The sequence below is a fragment of the Grus americana genome, chromosome 8, assembly GCF_028858705.1.
Source record: "Grus americana isolate bGruAme1 chromosome 8, bGruAme1.mat, whole genome shotgun sequence".
Lineage (NCBI taxonomy): Eukaryota > Metazoa > Chordata > Aves > Gruiformes > Gruidae > Grus > Grus americana.
This window is the reverse complement of record NC_072859.1, coordinates 6,442,238-6,457,340: the sequence shown is the minus strand read 5'-3', so window position 1 is coordinate 6,457,340 and position 15,103 is coordinate 6,442,238. Positions and strand designations below refer to the sequence as shown.

The following is a 15,103-nucleotide window of genomic DNA, read 5'->3' as shown; positions in this document are numbered from 1 at the left end:
CTGTCCTCAGCCAGCCAGCAGCACCGGAGCGCAACTCCCAGCCCGGGGACGGAGAAAAGCAGGTCCCTAGGGCAGATTTATGGGAGAAGTTTAGCCGGACACACGGACAGACGGACACCACCCCTCGGCCTCCCTGTCCCACCACTTTGCATTTCCAACCTATTTCCCTAATTATTCCACCGCTGCTGGGAGTCAGCTCAGTCTCTCCTCTCCGGCACGTTCTGATTTATCTCTCAGCCGGGCTAACAGCTCCCCCCACCCCCTTCTCCTCGGGGAATTCAATTTTCATTCATTTTTTCTGCTTTGCCAGATTGATCCAGCCCCCTCTGCCCCGCTCCGGATCACTCATGGCAGTGGTCGGCAGGCAAAGGGAGTCACGCAGCGCCGAGCCTTCGCCTCGGGGGAACCATCATGCTATGGGGGGAACTGCCACCACGAGTGTTGGCTAAAAAGAACAACCCACCAGCATCTTCCTCACTCTTGGCTCACCACATCTCCCCAGTAGAGCCTTCATCCCTTCCCCACAGTTGCAGTACTGCTTTGTCCCCTTCCATCCTTCCTGCTGTCCATCTCTTCCTCCTGTTGGTGGGGTTTTGGTCTCTTTCGAGGTTTTTCTTGGTCTCTTTCTTTTGGGGTTTGTTTTTTAATTTTTTTTTTTTGGTCTCTTCTGGGCTTGTTTTCCTCAGCACACCCTGGAGTGCAGGGAGGGGCAGGTGGGTACGAGCTACTGGCCCAGCAAACCCCCTTTGTGCCAGCCAAGATGCTGCCAGGTCCCAGTGGTGCCCGAGGAGGGGGGGTGTGATGGGTGTGACACCCCCCCCCCCCCAGGCTTTCTCCTCCTCCCAGAGCTGAACCAGGGCTGAGGATCCGTGGTGACCAGCCTGCAAAAGGGTGAATGTCACCATTTTCAGTGTTGTATTTCCAGGGCAGTTCTGGGGGGGCTCTGGCCCCACACCGATGGCCCGCTCCCTTCTCCACGTCACCTGAAGCCCCTCTGGCCACGCAGCCGGATGAGGACAGCAGCTGCACGACGCGATGATGCAAAACCCGCGGACAAGTGGGGATGGTGCTCCCACACCTTCCCTGCTGGTATTAATTAATAATAAAAAAGCAGGTAAACCCCTTTGCCAAGACCCAGACCCAGCCTCCCCTCGTGCACCCCCATCTCTGGGCACGCGGGAGCTGGGGACACCGAGGGCAGCGTGTCACCGATGGGGACATCAGTGCATCGTTCCCAGGTGCAATGGGGTGCTTCAAGGTGAAATTGGGGTTGCAAGGAAAACCCATGCCTGGCCTATGCCTCGGGGGGGGTGTGTGTGTGTGTGTGTGAGCACTGCCGTGTCCCCCCATCAGCAAAGCCTGACTGGGCTTGGAGGTGCCGGGGAGCTCAGCCGACAGCAGGGCTTCATACCACCTATGCAGTGAGTTTGCCAGGTCTCAGCCCAACTCCCAGAGCCCCGTCACATAATGAAACAGCTCCCCCAGCCTGGGGGGGGGGGCATCCCTATGGGGCCAAAGCTGCCATAGCCACCCTTCAGCATTGGGTCACCTCCCCTCTCGGCAGCGCCATCCGCAGCACCCCGAGCCCCCATTTGCACAGCCCACTAGCAGCCCCCACCACTCCCCACCTCTTAATTACCCCAATAATTACCCGTGACCCCATCCCACATACACCCCTATCGCCAGGGGTGGCCTGGAACGAGGACAAGCACGGTCAGACCCAGGTACTCACCAGCAGCTGGAGAAAGCGTCTCCCCTCGCAGGCACTGCCGAACGGGACGTTGCTAATTATAATTGAAAATTAATTGACATTAAGCGAACCCCTGGCGATCTTATGGCCCGAGCGCAGGCGGAGGGGGGATGCCGGTGGAGAAAGGCTCTCGTCCACACCGAGGAGGGAATGGGAAGAGGGGCAAGGCGGGAGGGAGCGAGTGCCGAAGGGGTGGGAAGGTGGCTGGGTGTGCGGGGGGCCGGCCACCGGCCTCGCGGAAAATTAAATTGCACTTGAGGGTAAATTGTATTAGGGAATAGCGGCCGCCTCGCGCCAGCCTGTGGCCATTTGGGTAATTAGCCCCAGGGACACCCCGGCTCACGGCGGTGCTGGGGAGGGCACCTCGGGGGGCTTGGAGTGGCCCCCCCACCCAGGACAGCCTGTCCACCCGTGAGCGTGGCCATGGCACAGTTTGATGCTACCCCTGTGCTGGGGCCTGCCCCGAAGTCGCCATCCTGGTGGGGGACGCCCCCCCCCTCCCCAGGCATCACCGAGCCCCGCAGCAGCCTCCTGCCTGCACCACTGCCTGCACCGGCCCGTTTGTGCCCTGCACCGGGGCTCCCCGGGTGCTGGTGGGGGGACACCCTGGTGCCACAGCCCGGGAGAGCTGGAGCCGGGAGGATTGGGACTGCACCAAACAGGATTACGGAAAGTCTATTTACTGGACTCTCTTTTTTCCTGCGTGCACGGCAGCTTTAGCTCCCTGGCCCTGTAAATCTCCCCGGCGGGCCTGTCGGGGATGCTAATCTGGGCAGCCCTGCCTGCAGCTGCCTGCTACCCCCCTTCCGGCAGCACCCACCGCCCCTGCCCCAATCCCCTGCGCCCTCCTGCAGCATCCCCGCATCCCACCCACCTACTGCATCCCGCTAACGCATCCCCCAGCCTGTCCCCGGCTTCAGCAGCCCCACCAAGATATTTTGGGGCCGGGGGTAGCCACAGGCAGCCCCTCACAAGCCCTCGGTGCCACGCAGGGGAGCAGCTGGCAGGGAGGGGGTGCATGGGGAGGGGGTTATTGATGGTGGGGATAAACCCCCTGGGGAAATCAAGGAGGAGGCAGGAGGGCTGCAGTGATGAGACCTTCCCCATCGATCACCCAGCGGCGGGCAGGACCAGCACCCGGCTCGGGGGACACAGCCCCCCTCCATGCCAGGATGAGGCCACTGAGGACCCAGCTAAGGGACACGGCCAAGACCAAGTGGGCCAGTGGTGGCAGGGCAGAGGTGTCAGCCCCACATCCTGTGGAGGTGTGACCATGCACAAACACCAAAGAAGGAGGAAAGAGAGAGCAAGAATTTTTATTTTGAGGGTAGGTAAGGGAGGAAGGGCCAGAGGAGCCAGAGCTCCGGGTGCCTGGGCAGCAGCGGAGCCGGCTGTCCTCCTTCCCCATCCCGCTGGCCCTCGCCTCCCACCTGGGCAAAGTGAAGATATCAAGAAAAAGGCTCCAAATCGGATTGACACCCCCCCCTCCCCCTTAATAAAGTTTATTATCGGCCGGGCTCTAATCCTTTTAAATCCTCCATGCCGGGGGAAGGGCCGGGATTAGGGGAGGGCAGCGTAATCCCAATGAATTTGTTACAGGGGGATTTAGGCAGCGCCGGGAGAGCAGATGGCCCCGGCTCTGGAAAACAACCATTTTCCTTAATGATTCCTAACAAGGATAAAAGGGCAGAGAGAATTGGGGACAGGCGCAGGGGGTCTGCTCCCATGGATTGGACGTAACCCTGGGGATGCTCATGCGTGTCTCCCTGCTCTGGACCGTGGGCATGGCCGGCACCGAACTGCAGCTCCATGGCTCATGCCAACTTTTTTCCAGCAGCTTCCCGGCCCCCCCAGGCTCTCTCCCCATCACCCCGCTTGAGAACAAACCACAAGCCACCCCAACCATGGGGACATGCCAGACGTGGGGTGGGGGGGTGGTGCAGTTGGCCACCGGTGCACCCAGAAGCAAGAAGCAGGAGAAAATGTACAATAATAACAATTAAAAATATTTAGAGGGTTTAAACCAAGGCAGTGCTCTTCCCGGGGTGATGGGGGAAGGTGATGGCAGGGAGGGGAGGTGCTGCCCCGGTGTGCCCACACGGCAGGGACCAGCCGACACAGCGGGGCCGGCGTCGGCAAAAATAATTTATTCAACTAAGACAAGCAGAGAGCGAGCAAGAGTGCAGGGAGGGGGCAAGGAAAGGTGGCCGGGGGGCCTGGTCCACAGCTCAAAGGGGGAGAACACACAAAATGCAGCTGAACCCACAGCTGCCACCCCACGCCCAGTAATGCCTGCTTTTTGGGGGAGGCTAGACCCCCATCCTCCTGGCCCCACTAGTGGTTTAGCCCCAAAAGGCTGCTCCCCAGCATGGCACTGGGCTTCCCAGTTTGAAACCAGCCCAGTGCTGGGGAGCTCCCAAGGGCAGCTGGGTGCTGAGACATGTATCGCTGTCGGTGTCCCAGCTCCCACACACCCAAAAACATGGCACTGCGACCCGAGAGGGGGATGCTCCAACACCTCCTTCCCCCCAAAAACAGCCCTCCACCCTCTGCCCCCCACCCTGGGGGAGGCGGCTGCTGTGAGTGGGGGGGGGGATGTACCAAACCCCTTCCTGCTGGGCGACGAAACACCGTCCGAGGGGCGCCCCAGCTGGGCAGCCCACCTGCCCTGGGGGCAGCCCCCGGCCCCCCACAACCGCTCTCAGGCTACGGGGAAGCCGGGGCGGCCTTTTCGGGCACGGGTGCGGAGGCGGAAGAAGGTGTACATGCCCAGGAGGCACATGGAGGAGAGGAAGTAGAGGGCGATGCAGAGACTGATGTCCAAGCGGGAGAAGCCCAAGCCGAGCACCCGCAGCCAGGGGCTCCTCCGCATGCCCTCCCCAGCCTCCTCCTCCTCCTCCCGGACCAGGACACCGGGAGCCCGCCGGCGCTCCCGGCCCCCCCTGGCATCCTGGGGCAGGGCGATGGTGTCCCGCTTGCTGAGCCGCCGGCGCCGGCCGGCTGCCGCTCGCAGCGCTTGGCTCTTGAAGTGCTGCTCGCTGAAGGAGTCCAGGTCCACGATGTCCTCGCCCACCTCCCTCAGCTTGGGGTTCATACGCACAATGCTGGGACGCCGCGGCTCAGGGGAGCCCGGTCGTTCCGGAGCTCTCGCCTCACCCTCCGTCTCCTTTTCCTCCTCTTCCTCCTTCTCCCTGTCCTCTCGTGGGATCTCAGTGCCCGATCTGGCAGCCATCCCCTCCCCGGCCATGGGGATGGGATCGGCCTCGGCATAGTCCGGGTAGATGTTGGCCGGAGCAAAGTACGCCTTAAGGAAGGTGAGCACGGCCGGCTCATCCCAGGCGTGCACCCCCCGCTCCTCCTTGTGACACTGGGGACACATGTCCGGCGGAGGCCACTGCAGCTTGGGGAACTTGGGGTCCTCTGTGTCACCTCCTGCAGGGACCGGAGCCAGCGAGGGGGTTAGAGGGGACATGCGATGCAGCCCTCCCCCTGTACCAATATAAACAACCCGGAGCATCCAGCAGCTGGGGATGGGGACATTTGGAGGAGCCGTCTCGGGAGGAGAGGTTCTCTGAGGGCACGCGTCAGCTTTGGGAAGCTCCCTGCGGGGAGCATGCAAGACCCAACTGCATCTCCAGGGCGGTCTGATGCTGCGCGACCAGCTGCTGTCCCCTGCGATGGGGGACGATGACAATGGGATGTCCCCACTGCTGTACCCTAATGCAGCCAGTTGCCAGCTCTATCCTGGAGGGATGCTCCTCCACCTCACCTCCCCTTTTCCCTTGGGAAGCCGCTCCGGCTCCCCCCCCGTGGCCCCCCTTACCTGCCAGGCGAGCATTGACCTCGTTGTGGTGGGACCAGAGCCAGAAGACGGCCTCCTCCCGGCCCGCCACCTGGTCCATGGACTCGGCCGCCATGGCCTCAAAGTGCTGGGCGCACTCCCGGCAGCCGAAGAAGTGCCGGACGTAGCAGCGCATGGTGTTCAGCACCTCCAGCGGCAGCTCTGGGGGTGGGGGCAGAGGAGAGGGGGGGACGGGAGGGCAGTACGGACCTCGCGGTGCCACTGCCATGGTCCCATGGACAAGGTGGCAGCCCCGCACCCCAATCCTGCGGCTCTTGCCCTCCCCACAGACCTGCCTTGGGGTGAGACAAGCCTTTGCCTGTATGCAGCATCCCTGCCCGTGCCACAACCTGTCCAGACAACCCCTCCCAGAGACCCAAACCGCCCCCTCCGGGGATGCCGATACCTTTGTCGGGGCCGTTCTGGGCAGCCTGAACGGTCAGCAGATGGAAGACGGTCCAGAGCCCGCAGGGGTAGCCGCGGAAGTGGGGTTCACTGCCCTGGCAGCCCACCCAGGTCACATTGGTGGGGAGCACGGCGGGGTGGGAGGCCTGGAGGACAGATGGATGTGGCGTGACCGAGCTGACAGATGACACGGGGTGGGGGGGGAAGGGGCAGGGGTGAGGGAAAGGGGGTCAGGGTCCCTGCGGGTGCCTTACGTCTCTGTTATTCTTCATGGCCTCCTTCAAGGTGCTGCGGGGCAGCTCGGGCTCCGTCCAGTTCTTCAGCCAGCCGTCCAGGGACCGCAGGTAGGTCTGCACGCAGGGGCGCCCGGGGAAGTACTGCAGAGGGGAGACAGGAGTGAGGAAACCCAGACCCTGCCCCGGGAGCAGCGGGGCAGCCCACGGGCACCCCTGGCCCACCGGGACGGGCACCGGGCAGCACCGGCATCCTCTATGGCAGCAGGTACCAGAGGGCAGCGCAGTCCCAGCAGGGTTTTGGTGCCTGGCCCCGAGGGGCTGGGGATTGTGGCACGTCCCCCCACAGTGGCGAGGCCGCCGCGTGCGTGTTCAGGCTCCGAACCTCAGCCCCATCTGAGGGAGGCAAAAAACCACTCTGACCATAAGTCAGCGCAAAGCCGATTAGCCGCAGCACTTTAAAACCAGAGGCGCTCCGGGGAGAGGGGGCAGCCCACCAGTGTGTGCCTGGATGGACGGACAGAGGGACCGACCCACGGGGAGAATAAGACCAGCAGCACATGGGAGAAGTGACCGGGAAGCGAAAGGAAGGAGCGTTTTGTTAAGTCTGAGCTGTTCTCCCCAGGGCCGTGGGGAATCACACAGAAAGTCCCAAATTCACAGGGGAATTATTCTGCGACCTGGCGTTTCTGCTGCAGAACACATTCCCCTCCCCGCTCCTTTGGCAGGAGGCTTTGTCGCGTGATTCCCTGCTTTCCAGGCACCTCTTCTTTCCACATTAGGATTTTTCCTCCCTCCTTGCGCCTTAAATACCTCTTGGGAAGGCAACGGTTAAGGCTGGGACCCGCTGGCTGAGCTCCCCCAGCCTGAGCCCTGCTGGGCTGGCAGCAATCCTGGGGACGCTGCTCCGTCCCGTGGATGAGTGTGGCAACGGCAGCGCCGGCTCGGCATCCTCGGCGAGGACGCAGTTTTGCCTCCTTGCCAAATCCAGTGCTTGGCCAGTGAGGGGAAGGTTTGCAGGGAGAGTTAAAAGCTGATCAAATAAAACCACTGCTGCTCCCCACCACCCCGGAAAACTTGTACTCTTGACCAGAAAGCTGGTGCAATGGGGGATTTATTTCCATAACCCTGTGGTTCTCATTAAAGGGAGAAATAGCGAGGCCAATAGCTTGGGGCAAGCGGAGGAAGAACCATGGGAAGCTCTGAGCTGAGGACTTGAGACTCGTTGCACCAGTGGCTTGTGTATGGAGCTCTCTGCTGGAGGAGAGCGGGCTGGGGTGGGAGCAGGGGGTGTCTCCCACATCAGCGAAGGCTACGCAAGGTCCAAACTGAGTGTGAGACCCTGGGTAACGAAGGAGGGAGCAAAGAAGGCGGGCATGGCCCACCGAAGGCCTGCCATGGAGCCTGGGCTGGGACAGGGATGGGGACGGGGACAGGGCTCCTGCAGCCCCAGTGGTGGAAACCTCAGGCAAACGCAGCGCTCCATCGGACCACGAAATTAAACAGCCCTGCTTCTGCTAGCTCAAAGCTCCTACACACTTTCTCTTACACAGAGGAGAAAAAAAGACCTTAAATTAGGCTCTTCCAGAGCCCGACTCAGAGCGGGAGTCCCTTTCCCAGACTATCAAAGGAGCCCACAGAGATCAGCTCCCCAAGCCGAGCATCCAAGTCAGGCGATCAGAGTTACAAACCCCTCTGATCATCTCTGCCACCCCAGCGGGCGACAGCGTCTCTTCTGAAAAGACTTACTGCCTCAACATGACACCTCCTGCAAGCGCCGAGCCTGCTCTGCCCACTGATACCTGCACCCCAGGTCTCCTCTGAAACTCTCCGGCATCTGTTTTTGGCCGGGACCTCTGGGCTGGGTTTGGAGCTCCGTGGGGACGGGGATGGCCCTGTGCCATACCGAGCACTGGGAGACGGCCACGCTCCGCTACCTGCGAGCGCTGGGACACGGTCTGCAGCCTGCGTTTGCATTTTACCTTATAAATAGCTATGGGGAGGCGCGGACGGTTCCTCTATTGATACTGAAAGCTCCTCACCTTCACCAGCATGGCCACGTAGCACTTGAAAGCAGCCAGCTGGGCTCCAGACAGCACGGCGGCACGGGTAGCCTCCACCCGCAGCGAGTAGTGCAGCGTGGACTCCAGGTCGGCCATGTACACCTTGGAACTGGGGAGGGCAGTGCAACACAATGGTCCGTCAGCCCATTAATCGCCACCCCCAGGGACCCAGCCACTATTTGGAGCTTCTCCCAGGGAAAAGGCACGGTCCGAGCCCGTTGTTCACCCATGGCCACAGCGCCTCCTCCCCGCACCAGCCCTGGCCTCCCACAGCCCCAAAATGATGGGGGAAAGGGGTCTGACCGGTCGGCACGCTTTGGCTGGGACGCAGCGGTCTCGTTGGAAGTGCTGATGGTTGCATTCAGCTTGTAGGAGCCGCGGGTGACACCTGAGAGCGTGCGCAGGTAGTAGGTGTAGAACGAGCGCGCCTCTATGTGCCTGCAAAGAAGAAGCCGTGAGCAAGACCCTCTTCCCTCCCAAACAGCCCCCCATCCCCAAGGAGGAAGTAAAGAAGATCAAAGGCTTAGCCAGGCGGGCAACTCGGACCTCAGGAACAAGCGTGGGGTGCTCCGCACTCTCCAGCCACCCCGGTGGTGGGCATCCTGGCACACACCCCGGAGCAGAGCTGTGCCACCTCCAGGCAGATGTGGCGGAGGGGCGGCTCGGCCACCATCCGTTTTCCCTCCCACCAGCTCCAGGAGGGGCTGGCAGCCCTGTTCAGTGCTCACCAGCAGCCCCCTGCCAGCCTGCCCAACCCTGCCACCGTCTCCTTCCTAATGAACTTCCCCGCAATTACAGAGGAGAGTGGAGAGATAGGGCACAAGCCTGGCACCCCACCAGGGTCCCCAGACCACCCCCCCCCCCCCCGTGTCCCACACTCACACAGGCAGGCGGGAGAAGGAGCCATTGCGGAGGAGCAGGTAACCGGAGGGGAAGGTGGTGACGCCAAACTTCTCCACGAGCTCCTCCTCGCTGCTCAGCACCCTCCTCACCGCCACATTCTCATACTGCAGCATGTCCAGCGCCACCTGCAAGCCCAGGGGCCCCGGGGTCAGCTGGGGAGATGGTGGGATCCCCAGCCCCACCAGGGACACAGCAGGGCTATTCAGCACCCTGTATAACACTTTGCACCTGCAAAGCAGTGTGCAAGCCGACCGAGGAGGCTGCCAGGAGAAGATTTCCTTGCCAAGGAGTTATCAGGCACTGAGGACACCAGCTTCAAGAGAAATGGGGGATAAATGCAGCTGTACTCACCTCTCTGCCCACGAAGGAGTCGCTCTTCTCAAAGATCAGCGCCAGGTACTGGTCCTTGTTCCTCTGGAAGAAGGTGCGAACCTCCTCCGCGCTGCAAAAGAGAAGAGGATGGCAGCAGGTGCCCCGGCATCAGCTGGATGCTCTGCCCTCCCACCCAAAAGAAGCTCAGCCCTCGTGTGCTGGGATTTGGCAAGGGATGCTTGTGCGAGTTCAGCCCCACTGAGCGGGAAAGTCCTCCCCGCTGAAGTTTCCAGCCCAATTTTCTGCTCTGGTTCACAGGTTTTGAAAAAAAGCTGCCAGGGTCAGCCAAGGAGGCAGAAAACAAAGCACAGGCAGGGCAGGGCAGCGGGGAGCTGCACGCTCACCCAGGGGGAAAGACAGCAATGAACTTCAAGCAGGGCTGTTGGATGTTTTGCTAGGACACAGAGGCACTGGAGATCTGAAGCACGTGCCTGGCTTGACCATCGTTTTGGGAAAGCCAAATGCTCCCCCCAGAACAGCAGAGCAACCGCCTGTGTCCGGAAAAGACAACTCAGACCCCAACAAATTTGTACCGAATCAAGAAAACCCTTTCTTGGAGCAGGAAAAAGCTGCTAGCGGCAGCGGCCTCACCCGGCACGGCACGGTACTGCCACATTCCTGTTCCAGGCACCGCTTGCTCTAATTAAGGTTGATGAGCAGGTTCATTAGGAGATGCAACAACATGGCCCGTCTCATCCGGGCCACGTAAACGGCCAGCCAGGTCACCTGCATCTCCCTGGGACATGGGTGATGCAGTGGCTGCTCCACGCTCATTTTGGGCTCAGGATTTCCCCAGAAACCTGCTCTCCATGGGACAGAGGCCGCCAGAGCTGCCCCCCCATCACGCCGCACCGCCCCCCCCATCACGCCGCCCCTACCTCGCCGGCTCCAGCGGAGGACAGGCAGGCGGCCAGGCATCCTGGCTCTGCTCGAGGTTGGTGATGATGGCATGGCGCAGGTCCTCAACGGTGGCGCTGGGATCTGCAGGGGGACAGGATGCCAAGGGGTCAGTTCTTGGGAAACCAGTTCCATGGACTGAGCCGAGGGGAACCGCTCTGAGCTGCCCCCCCCAGGCTCTTTGAGGTCTCAATGCATGGGGGGTGCGGGCAGCAGGGCCGTTTGCACCTGGGGTAAAAAAACCCCACGGCTCTGAATACTCACTGGTAATCCTTATCCCATCCTCTGCCTTCTTGCTAAAAGCTCTGAAGAACTGAAAGAGGGGAAAAAAAAAAACCACAAGGGGAAACTGGAATGAGTTTGAAGTAGGACAGGGAGGCAGTGCAGCCCAGTAGGCAGAGGCTCCCCCTGGACTGGCTCTGCCTCAGTTTCCCCACGATGTTACAGCACGCCAACCAACACCAGCCACCGCAGGGGGAGCTCCCGGCCGTGTCCCCGTCTGGCTGGCCATCCCTGGAGGGGAGGGATGCAGGCATGGGCTGGGAGCCGTGTCCAGCCAAGGGCTGAGCGCTGGCAGGCAGCAGGGCAGGTGTCTCCAGGGGTCCCAGGGAGGCAGCCGGGACCTTCTCGGTCCTGCAAACTGCTGTCTCCCTGCTCCAGAGCTCTCATAAAGCAGAAGGGGCTTTTCCCCCACTCCTAGCCTCCCACAGTGGCTTCAGTGCCCATAGTACAGCCGGAGCGGCGAAACCAGGTTGCGTCAGACAGGTGTTTGCTTTGCAGGCTGGGCTGGGAGCTCGGGCTGTTTGCAAAAGGTGTTTGGTGGCGACAAAGGATGCAAAGCAAGTGACTTATTGGCACCGCCACATCAGCGTGCCTCTCTGCCCCCGGAGATGTTTTGGTCAATGTCCCACGGGCAGCAGGTGCTCGGTGAGACCCCAGGGCAGGGCTGGGGCACAAGCCAACCTGGCTAGCAAAGCCCTAAATATGACCCCACCTTGGGCTGAGCCTGTAAGCTGGGACTGAGGTCACGTCTGACCAAACCCTTATCTCCCCTGTTCTGTCTCAAAGTGATCCTGGCTTTTGCTGCCTGCACCTGGAGCGCTTTGGCTTTATTGCTTGTGCTGGAGAGAGGCTCTGTTTGCAGTGGGAAACGCTGCGAAACGGCAGTATTGACACAGCTAAGCGGCTGGGCACGGGCCCAGGAGGAGGGACGGCACTTCGCCAGCCGCCGCAGGAGGTTCCCGGTTGATCCCCGTGCGGCCTCCCGCAGCATCCCAGCGCCCTCCTCCAAAACCTGCACCTGCAACCGCTCTCTGCCCTCCAGCAGCCTTTCCCAGGAGTATCCAATTCAAGTTTCGGACTCTCCCCCGTCCTAGGAGATATCCAGTCTCTATACTTCACTATGAAGCAGCATTTTGGTTTTCCCCCTCCTTATTGCTACATCACCCAGAAGTTGTGCCGGCTGCAGCCCAGCCACAGTTACGTTTTGGGGAAGGGTGAAACAGCTCCAGCCTGCAAAGCCTCGAAGGGAATATTTTGGTGCAATAGTGCTGTTGATCTGATTGAGCAAGAGAGGGACATGCCAAAAGGCAGCACACGATGAAAACAGGGCACAGGCAAATGCCCAGCACACAGTCCTTACCTTCAGCGTGGGGAAGCCGGTTATCCCAAAATCGGCGCACACCTGTTGGTTGGCCTCGTCGGCGCAGTCAATGGCCGCCAGCATCACCGCAGGCCTCCACTCTGCGGGGACGGAGGATGCAGTCAGCACAGCTCAGCCCCCCTGTGGCCCCAAAAACCGCCCCACTCCCCCTAACCACTGTAGAGACAGCAGAGATCTCCTGCTGCACAGGCAGCATGGCTCCTCCCGGCCCCAAAATCACGGCTCACCCCTCACAGGAGAGCAACCAATGGTTTCCAAGCCCCAAATACCCGAAGCTGTAGTCCACACTGGTGTCTGGCACCCTACTTTTCATGCGGCAAGAGCGTGGGGAAAGCCGTGTAAGGCGGGACCGGGCTTTGCACGCCCTGCCCTCGCTGGCGCCCAAGTGCAGGCAGCTCTGCCTGCAGCTGCCTGCCTGTCTGGTTCTGCCTGCCCAGCCTCTGCCCCAGCGGGAAGAAGCCACGGGGAGAAGGGGAGGGATGGCTAACCACAGCTCGGGGAGAGCAAGGAACATGGGCTCCAGCTCGTCTCGCCCCAGATCAAGGGCACGGTTGATAACCAAGAGGGAACAACCCAAAACCAGTAGCCGGGGTGCTGCGGCAGAGCCAGCCCAGGTGCTGAGCAACCCCTCTGCAGCTTTCCACTGCCACCTCCCCAGGGAGGATCAGCAGGTCCCTGGGGTAAAACAGAGACGAGAAAAAGGGGGCACGGAGGCATTTCAAGCAGGAAGCTCTGAAAACCAGCAGCAAGATAGAGATAAAAGCTCTGAAATGGCTCCTTCTTAGCATAAAGGACACAAGCCGGAGAACGCCCAGCCTCTCCTTTGAGCAGGACAGGGAGGGACACGGCGGTGCCAGCACACCGATGGAGCCCGCACCCTAGGCGGGAGCCTGCCAAAGGTGGGGACCTGCTGGGACCATCCCGTGTCGCATGTGACGGGGCGGACGAGCCGCTTCCCACTGCCCCGGCAGCAGCAGCACAGGAGGGCTGGTGCCAAGCCCTGCTGCAGGGAGCCAGGCACGCTCCCGGACTCATCAGCACGTGGTGCCAGCAGGTCACCCCAGCATTGGCATCCTCCCGGTCCAGCCCACTCCTGTGAAAATCCACCCGTGGGAACGGCAGCGAGGACGTCGAGTGGCACGGAGGGTGGCTTCCTTGCCTTGCCTCCGTGGGCACCCTATCCACAGTCCAGCCTCCAGAGCGGGGAGCCCCGAGGGGACCCCATTTTGGAGAGAGGCCAGGAGAGCCAGCGTTCCCCCGCAGGGCCCGGGCGCGCACCCCATTCCTCACATCCTGCCCCGTTGGGGAGAGCTGACGGCATCCCCTGGGAGGGACGGCATCCCCTCAGAGGGACGGGATGCCCGTCCCGGCCGGCGCCCTGACTCACCCGGCATCTACCTTGCTATATCAATTAGCACAATAACAGGGAGAAGCCGTGCGCACCCCAGGATGCCAGGGGAGGCAGAACGACCCCCCGCGGGGTGAGGGGCCCGTCAGCGGGGTGTGCAGGTCCCCAAGCAGGGCTGGGCACCAGCCAGGCCAGGCATCAAGGTCAAAGCTGGGAACAAACCAGCTGGAATCAGCACCCGGCCCCAGCACCCTGCCAGCCTCTCCCTGCAGGCACCGGGGAGGAACGGGGCTGAGGGAGGGTCTGGGGGGGCAGCAGAACCCCCCCATGCCTAGGCCAGGCTCAGCCTGAGCTTCTCCCAGCCAAAGGGGTTCCAGGGATGCTGCTAAGCTGGGCCTGGCCATCGTGGTGGGGGGGGCCTGGGCCTTCGCACCAGGCTGACGCTCCAGGGAGGCTCAAGCAGGGACACCAGGGGATTTAGGGGTGCTGATGGAGGATACGGCAGAGAGGATTGAGGGATGCTGATGGGGAGGGTGCAGAGGGGACGCAGGGGTGCTGTCGCAGCCGAGGATGCAGGGCCAGGGATGCAGGGCCAAAGGGTTTAAGAGTGCTGATGGAAAGGAGGACGATGGGACAAGGACACAGGAGGACTGAGGGGTGCTGACAGAACAGACAGGGATGCAGGGGGGTTTAAGGGTGCTGATGAGGACACAGGGGCAGAAACACGGGGCATTAAACGGGGTGCTGACAGAAGACAGAGACAGGGATACAGGGATGAAAAACAAGGGCAAGGGCACAAGGAGGGTTTGGGGATGCTGAGAGGGCAGGCAGGGATGCAGGGAAGGGGGCAGGGGGAAGCAGGGCAGCCGGGCCGGGGACTCACCGCGGATGTCGTGGGCCAGGGCCCGCCATGTGGGCGCGAAGTGGACGCAGTGCCCGCACCAGGAGGCGAAGAACTCGACGGCCCAGGCGCTGGGGGAGCCCAGCAGCCGCCCCTCCGCCCCGGTCCCCAGCAGTTCCAAAGGATCAGTGGCCGAATACAACCCGCGGGGTCGCGCCACCGGCAGCGACAACGCCAGCACCAGGATCACCGCCGGCCACCATCGCACCCCCCCGCCGCCGCCGCCGCCACCCCCCCCACCGCCGCCACCCCGCGCCCGCCGCCGCCGCCGCCACATCGCCCGCCAGGCCGCTCGCCGCCGCCCGCCGCCTTTAGGGCCACACACACGCCCCGCCCACTAGGGGCGGGGACGGGGGCGGGGCCAAGACGCCCGCATCACAGCGCCCCCTGTCGGGCGCGCAGGGGCGCACCCCGCAGAACCGCAGCCCGACACCCCCACATCATGGGGGACCCCAAACACCCCCCCCCCCCCGCCCCCCCCGCCCCTGCCCGGCATTGGGGACCGCGGGGAGCGTCGCAGGGCAAGGGGGGCTAGGCTGCAGTGCTGCCCTCACGCAAGGGGATGGATAGAATAAAATGATAAAATTCTGATAAAGCGAGGAAAGGCGAAGGCGGCTGATTCAGGCCCAAAACCCGCGGTGCCGCCATTACGGTCATCCCTGAGGGGAGCCACCGGCCTGAGGGCAGCACCCTGGTTGGACGCCCTGACGTCAGCAAGCGTCACCAG

The 15,103-nt window shown here is 62.2% G+C and overlaps 1 protein-coding gene across 1 annotated transcript; it reads right to left on the bottom strand.

Moving 5' to 3' along the window:
• Positions 1-3,877: 3,877 nt before the first annotated feature.
• Positions 3,878-14,672, bottom strand: QSOX1 (quiescin sulfhydryl oxidase 1). The gene is made up of 12 exons (XM_054834328.1): positions 14,359-14,672; positions 12,107-12,207; positions 10,729-10,777; positions 10,446-10,548; positions 9,547-9,637; positions 9,175-9,320; positions 8,596-8,730; positions 8,272-8,401; positions 6,251-6,373; positions 5,998-6,142; positions 5,574-5,753; positions 3,878-5,182 (listed from the first exon to the last, which is right to left on the bottom strand). The coding sequence occupies exons 1-12, from the start codon at positions 14,651-14,653 to the stop codon at positions 4,452-4,454; spliced, it is 2,229 nt and encodes a 742-aa protein (XP_054690303.1). The 5' UTR covers positions 14,654-14,672; the 3' UTR covers positions 3,878-4,451.
• Between the last annotated feature and the right edge of the window lie 431 nt (positions 14,673-15,103).

Excerpts from the sequence above, each read along its gene's own strand:
- QSOX1 (XM_054834328.1), bottom strand. The coding sequence starts at position 14,653 with ATGTGGCGGCGGCGGCGGCGGGCGCGGGGTGGCGGCGGTGGGGGGGGT. Across the intron at positions 10,778-12,106 it reads CCGGCTTCCCCACGCTGAAG|TTCTTCAGAGCTTTTAGCAA; the intron begins GTAAGGACTGTG and ends CCCCTCTTTCAG. Across the intron at positions 5,754-5,997 it reads CCAGAACGGCCCCGACAAAG|AGCTGCCGCTGGAGGTGCTG; the intron begins GTATCGGCATCC and ends CCCCACCCCCAG.